This window comes from Rhincodon typus, chromosome 24 (assembly GCF_021869965.1).
Source record: "Rhincodon typus isolate 14 chromosome 24, sRhiTyp1.1, whole genome shotgun sequence".
In the NCBI taxonomy this organism is placed as follows: Eukaryota; Metazoa; Chordata; class Chondrichthyes; order Orectolobiformes; family Rhincodontidae; genus Rhincodon; species Rhincodon typus.
In genome coordinates this window covers 10,871,756-10,879,458 of record NC_063355.1, presented here as the reverse complement: position 1 = coordinate 10,879,458, position 7,703 = coordinate 10,871,756, and the positions used below count along the sequence as shown (strand labels likewise).

The 7,703-nt window shown below is 39.3% G+C and overlaps 1 protein-coding gene across 1 annotated transcript in view; it reads right to left on the bottom strand.

Moving 5' to 3' along the window:
- Window positions 1-269: 269 nt before the first annotated feature.
- The window catches only part of LOC109931394 (malectin), an 8,218-nt gene continuing 784 nt past the window's right edge, over window positions 270-7,703 (bottom strand). Inside the window, exon 2 of the mRNA XM_048611703.1 lies at window positions 270-502. Coding sequence (XP_048467660.1) covers window positions 270-502 — 233 coding nt within the window. The remainder of the gene's footprint in view (window positions 503-7,703) is intronic.

Sequence of the window (7,703 nt, the reverse complement as noted above, 5' to 3'; positions counted from 1 at the left end):
GACTCCTACAGATAAGTAAATGTAGAGTTGGGAGGCAAGGATCAGGATTTGTGGTGAAACCACCCAACTGTTAAATAACTTTTTGAAAAAAAAAGTTGTGGTCTTGATTAATATTAAGGGGTCATTTAGATTAGGCACCAAAAGAAGTTACAGGAACCACTCACCAGCTCCTGTAGGGCAGAAAAGCTTGGAATAGCAGAGTCATAACAGTGACCGTTGACATGCTGTTCACTTTAGTAGTGGAATACGTACTGCAAAAATATTACTTTTTAAATTTCCATAAGCACAATATCAAAATTCTTTCCAAAGAAATTTAAAAGTACCTTCTGTTGAGATTGGGCAAAATATACTTCAGCAAACTTCAGAACCAGTACATAGTCGCCTTCCTCTTTAATTGGAATATCGTATCCAAAGGTTTCTTCATTGTAGCGCTCAGTTTGATACAAAACTTGATCTTCAGGCACAGACCGAAAAATTGGCAATCTCATTCCATAGTCCGATGCTTGAGAACAGAGAGGGAGAAGTAAAGGCAGCAAGTTACATTAAGTTCGAGCAAATATAAACAAGGTTTTAGTTTACTATCTCCTAACCAGTCAACTGAAGACTCGATTTCCTTTCCTTTCAAAGGCGAAAGAGCGCTTTGGGCATCTAATTAACTTATCAGCAAATCTAAGAGATTTCAAATCAATCCAACTACGTGACCAATAATAGGCATGGTCAAGAGGAAGAACTTGCACTTCGTGTTTTTGAATATTTCAGGAAGTCTCAAAGTGCTTACAACCAATTTAATACCTTTTTGAACTGAATTCACTGTAGTAATGTAGGAAAGGCATGAGAAGTGAATATGCGAACAATGGGATATAATAATCTTTCAGTGATGTTGGTTAAGAGGAAAGTATTAGCTGGAACATCGTGGTACGCTTTCCCACTCTTCTTCCACGTGGTTCAACAGGAGGGAACATTTACATCCCACCTCTCAAGCAAAGGGCAGAAGTGGCTTTGGCTAAAGACATCATCCAAAAGAATACACACAACTGACAATTCCACTATGGTAAATTGCGAGCGTTAATTATGTGCTCAAGTTTCAGGAACAAGACTTGAACCCACAATCATCTGATTCAGTAGAATGAAATACTTCTGAACCATGGCTGACACTCTGCATATGCCTTCCAACAGAATTAAAACAGTTGTTCTAAAGTCCAGCTTTAAGATATAGGAAGCAAACCAAAACCCTTAAAAAAAACGTGTGGAAAATAAAACATGGCACAAAGACTATACCTTGCCACAGAGTAGAACAATTTGAAAGGAAGCAACACACGGCTATTTTTTCCCCCATTTACAATTTAGATGCAAAAGGGTTGCAAGTGGCAGAACATTAAAGTTTAATGCTTTATGAAACACTAGAACAAATATCTTTCTCTCTCAACATTACAGCAATAAAACAAACAAACTTCTCAAAAGACAGAAGTTTATCATAACTACACATTTATGACCAAAAGAACAAGGAAGCCCCAGTTTCATCATCATGATTTTTATAATGGCATGCATTTTGTGCAAGGTACTACATGATAGTTTCAGGAAGCTGCCACAAGACCAACACTGTAATCATTGATGGAGTAGAGTTAAAGAATGAAAAACAGAAACAGGCTCGCCAGTTTCTATTTTCTCGGGTTCAGCTGCTGTGTGCAACATGAACAGCAACATAACGTGTGGCGATCAATGTTTTTCCTCACGCATCCAATTGTAAATTTAAGGCATCACTCATCTGCAATAAAGCAAGGGCTCTTGTGGCACAGTGGCAATGCCCCTATTCTTGAGCCAGGAGGTTTCAGTTCAATCCCACCTGCTCCAGAGGTGTGTAATAACATCTGAGCAGAGTGTTGAGAAATTCTCACTGGGCAATTACTAGTTCCACTGGCTGGGTCAATTGGACAAATGAGAGAAAACTACGGAAATACTGCTGGGGAGGACTGCAGGCCCAAGAGGAAACCCACCTGATTTTAGATGCACAAAATTAATGGAGTTAAACTGGAGGGGCTCCCTCCTCAGTATGCAATACTTCCCAAAATCTTCTGCTAGTCACCACTCGTAATTCAACAGGCACAGCAAATAAGAGAATCTACCCCTTGCTGTCTGAGCCACACATAATAAAAGCCATTTGGCTCGGAGGTACTCAATAATACCCTCATGTAGATAAATGCCTTGAGGAATGGAAGAGAAGAAAAATAACTAAGCCTGCTTAAATCCATTTGAAATAGATTAAAAATTCAAATATGCAATAAGCACTGAATGTATAAATGTGCAAGGTACATGTTCAATAAACAGAATACACACTGGGGACAATGTGGTTTACAGAAAATAAACCACTCGTGTTGCAGCCGCCATACCTCAGTTATGCCTGTGCAACCGGTGCCACTCCACTTTCGGTAAACCACTGGTCCCCGGTGTGTATCCTCTACAGAATTTATATGGAGCCGAGTCTGGATCAAAGCCAAGAGACAAAATATTCAGAGGCAATATTATTGAAGTACTTCCTCAAACAGATGAATATTGGGACATTCAAATATTCATTTTAGCCCAAGATGTCGGCACAAATCAATTAAATTTTAATACTTCCTGTACACTTAATATTCAACACAAGATAAACTACTAGCTGCGCCTTTCAGTGTTGACCTAACCAACAGCTAACTAGTGCATCCGTCACAAATTGCTCAATTCATCCACCACTAATTTTTTAGTGTGCAAAAGCAGCATGATTTTTCACAACTCTAACTGTCAACTCCCTAATGAATGATTCCATAGGCAAATACAACAAAATATGGTGCTAACCCTTTGAACGAGAGTACAAGCTTCTCTCAAATTTATGCTGAGGCAACAATAACAATACTAAAATTGAGCAAGCGGGATTCCACCTTCTGAAGTGGCTGAAGATGGATTTGTTTACCCCTTCCACATAAGGCAGAACAGCCAGCACTCACTGCCTAGTCTTCTCGTATAAAAAGTGACAACTTAGGTGAACTGGTAGGTGGTTACTAGGTAAAAGCCAATACCAGGAAAAGTCAGTACATTCTCACCGCTCCAATGATCAATGAGGAAGGGAAAAAGGGAGACAAAAAAAAACGAGTAAAACAATAGAGACTTTTGATTCACGTGAAAAATATGCTGTCACTTTTAGATATCTGGAACTAGAAGAGCATACTCTTTATAAAAATATACCTTTAAACATACAACACTGAAATCTTAAGACTGCATCACACTTTAGGACAAAGTAGTATTCAAATGTTCAGCAAATGAACCTTAGTCATTTGAGAACTAAAAAGCCTACATGTAATCTTTTTCTATGAAATGCAGAGATGTTATAGAGCGAAGTCCATTCAGACCAATCAACTTGCAAACCTGTGGAGCAGGCTTTACAATTCACATTACTCCAACATTTTCTGAAGGGTCTAGGCCCGAAACGTCAGCTTTCCTGCTCCTCTGATGCTGCTTGGCCTGCTGTGTTCATCCAGCTTTACACCTTGTTATCTCTGCTTACTCCAACACGTTTGTTCTCAGCCTCTTCCAGTGTCACAGCAACTTGGAACACAAATTTGAAGAACACCTTATCTTCCACCTGGGCACCCTACAGCCCAGAAGACTACATGGAGTTCTCCAATTTCAAATAACTTTCACTCCCATCCACTAGATCCCCTTCCTCTCTTCCATTCCACCTTCTGACCCTCCCTTCCAGCCAACAACCGGATTCATCCCTCCCAGTGACCGACCAGGTTGTACCTACCACCGGTGTCCACCTATCACCACCATTCCATCTCCACCCCTTTATCTGCAGCTTCCCCTACCCCCACATCCACCTGAAGAGGGGCAATATCCAAAATGTTGACTGCTCCTTTCCTTCAGATGCTGCCTGGCCTGTGTTCTTCCAGTCTGTTTGTCTACTTTGGATTCCAGCTTCTGCAGTTTTTTTTTGTCCCTTATAAGTGGCATCCCTGCATTAGGGATTCACAGGTTGTGCAACATCCCCAAGCCTTTTTTGTATACTCAACATGTGTACCCAGTATTAACCTATAAAATCAGCCAAGTGAAAAGGGTAGAGGGGGTTATGAGAGTGTAGACCAAAAAACGGCAGTTGATGTCTCCAGTATGAGGTTTCAACAATTGTAAGACAATAAACAAGGAAGACCTGCTAGAATCCCAAAATGAATGTAAGATTAATTAATTCAACACCCACACTTACAAAGAGATGTTCGATGTTACTTTATGCTTCCTTGCATGAAACAAGTGCAAGTGCCTAATGGGAAAAATAAGGCTAAAGTACAAGTCTGCAAAACAGATAAAATGGCGTGAAATCAGATTTTCAATGTCAGTGGACAATTCAAAAGGCAGTATGCCATACTTTAAAAACTTGCGATAGGATTATGGGTTATAAACTGATAAACACTGCCATGGATAAGATTTCAGGGTGTAATGGTAAACAAGTTTAATTTTCATAGAGCTCCACGTTAGTGTCTTTTCACTTGGATTTTAGTAAGTATAAACCCTACAATCTTACGGCTCACAGAAGCCATTTGGCCTGATTTGCTTGTGGTGGTTCTTTCAAACTGCAGTCCAATTTAATTCCACATCTTGGTTTTTCCACTAACATAAACCTGGCCTTTTTTTTTTCCAGGTGCTAATCCAAGTTTCAGTACCAACTGAAAAATAGTTACCTGACAGGATTTGTCTGAACCTGGGCCAGATTAAAGTCTGAGCCACACGGAATGGCACCTTTATCAGTGAACCATTAGGTGGCTTTTCAAGATAACATATGCATAACTGATATAAATGCTTTAAATTCTACCAATGGGCAGCAGACCCCTGGAATCAAATCAGAGGATTTCAACCGGTGATTTGTAAAGTTTTATTACAATGCATCCTACACGGTGGCAATATACCCTTGATTGTACTAGATAATACATAATGATTGGTTATGGCAGTCAGACAGTATTTAGTATCTTTTGATATACCACAGGATTACATATTCAATGCAGTTTTATCAACAATGAAACCTAATTTTGCAAGGAACTGAATTTTTCAAGTAAAAGTGTCCTGGTCACAAACAGCTGCAGCTCTGTGCATCTAAATTTCAAATGATGCTTCCTCTTAGAGTTATCTTGGTTATAGCTGTACCTATTATGTAAAATGAGAGAAAAAAAACAAATTATTGTGCAGTAGAAAGGAGACCTAATCATATTTTTCTACTTACAGGGCTTTTCCAAAACACTGTTCTTACTCACTGAATTCAAAGTTGATTTCCTGACTTGATCTAAAATATAGCATAAGTGACAAGTACCAGCTAACTATATTTGTCAGAACAAAAATAAATTCTGCAAGACACTGCGTTACACAGTGAAACTCTCACTCGCCTGAAACCCCTAGGACCTCGGTTCAAATTCAATATTGATTAGGAGATAAACGTCTGCGGACCCCTAAGAATCCAACAAGAAAGGAGTTTGGGTTAGCTTCAAGCAAGCTCAGAACAGACACATGCCTTCAACACAAGTACCCAAATTAGCATTTTTATTCTAAGATGGTCAGTGCAGTAAATGGGAAATGTCACACTAGTGCACAAATCATGAAATGTTTGAGACTGGGATTAAGAAGGGCAGAGGGATCTTTATTCACTACATGAATGTGTGATACCAGATCTGCAAGCATTTGATGCAGATACTTGGAATAGAAAATTATTCCATTACGCAGCACCAATATCCCTCACACTAACTCTTTCACAGGAAAAATTGCATTTATACCATCTATACCACTTTGTAATGCCATAATAGCTCAAACAGAATCTAACATGGTTGTTTTGATTTTGAGGACATTTCCACCTGGAGCTTGGGGACATAGCATCAGCAGCTCAGTTCCCAGGCAATGCTATTTCACATTATGAAAGTATTATTTCTTTATTAATGACAAATAGTTGGGGCCATTCCAAATTGTGAAAAGATCATGAATACACCATGTTCGCATTTCTAAAAAAGGATAACCCAAACATAAAAAGACAACATGCTCTGCACCCTCAATGAAATACTAATTTCAATCAAGCACACACACGGTTGGCCAGGAAAACTATATTAACAGCCATTGATAAAATTAGTAGGAAAGCAGGGGGAAAAGTAACATCAAAAATGTAATAATTTTCATTTTCTATAGAAATTATTCTCCTTTAAATTTACTTGCAAGTGTTAATCTGCAAACAGATGAAATTATTGCTTATTTATCTGTCTATCATTTTCTCTTAGCCACTCATGTGAGTCAAGTCTATTAACCAAGCTTTTCCTTGATTATAAGATTAACTTAAAATTATTCTTACAAAACAGTTAAAAAATGTAATGTCCCATTAATATCCAAATAATGAAGCCTTTAATAATAGCCTATCTTCATAGGACAAGCTCACCATGCAATTTCCTCAGGTCACACTTTCCAAAGATGTTACATTAGGCTAGGCTTGTACTTAGTAAAATTAAACAAAAGCCAATTCCACTTCCTGATTTGATACAGTACTTCGGCACTGCAGCAGTGACTGGTCTTCAAAGTGCTTTGGGACATCGTGTGGTCATGCAAGGCATTAAAAGGCAAGTCTGGCTTTCTTTTCATTAAAAACATAACTTGCTAAGCACTCGTAATTCAAGAACTGAGCCAAAAACAAGCAGTTTATTTTTGCTCTGCAAGGTGCCCATTCAACGAATATGGATTCACAGGTGCAACTCTCTTACTCAAATGGTTCAACCTTCACCAAAGTCATGTCACCTGGATGGAAAATACTGGCAAACTATTCAAGGGCCAAGGTAGTTATCACTATAGCATTCACAGACTCATACACATTACAGCCATTTGGTCTCTGCAGTGACCAATATCTGCAGGCAAACCAGTCCCCTCCCTGTTACCCTCCAAAGAAAGTCAAAGATCAAAAGCAGCAACACCATAATGGGGATATGTTAACAGTAAATATGACAATTCAGCACTGACCTTATGAATTTAGGATCCAGAGAGATCAAATAAACAGCAATCTACAAAGTTTTGAATTCATTTGAACAAATGTGCTGTACTGTGAAACTCTAAGTCCAAAGGAGTTCAAATTCTAAATCTTCAGTACAAGTTCAAGACCTCAGCTGATTTGAAGTTTGATTCCTCGCATCCCAAGGCAGGTTAACCCATTCTTATTGCACAATGCTCATTGTAAGCACTAAAATGCAGGTGTGTGAGCAAGTCACCTGCCTGCATTCCATACAAGAATGCCACATTCAAAGGTGGAAAGGGAAAGGCATGTTAAAGAACGGATATGTGCCGAAATAGTTAACAATGTACTTTAAGTGTGACTCTGATAGCATTTTGCTCTTGCGAGAGATTTCATCCTGCACGCTATTAGCGTCATGTAATTTCAGAGGTCAGATGCCCCAGGAGGTTCTCACGTAGCTGCTCTACACAGAACAACGTGCTCACGCTCAAAGTGATATAAATAATATTACAGTAATTCCGGATTTTTTTGCGAAAATGACTGACTACCTTGGGCAAGTTGATTAGACTTGGCGGGCAAGAACAGAATGACCGTGTCCCCCAATTAACACGACACCAACATCAGCAAACTCCTCCATGTGCTGGTGCTGCAGGTGGGGGGGGGGGGAGAAGACGCCAGAAAATTGCTGGGGCCACCCATCCTCGGACCA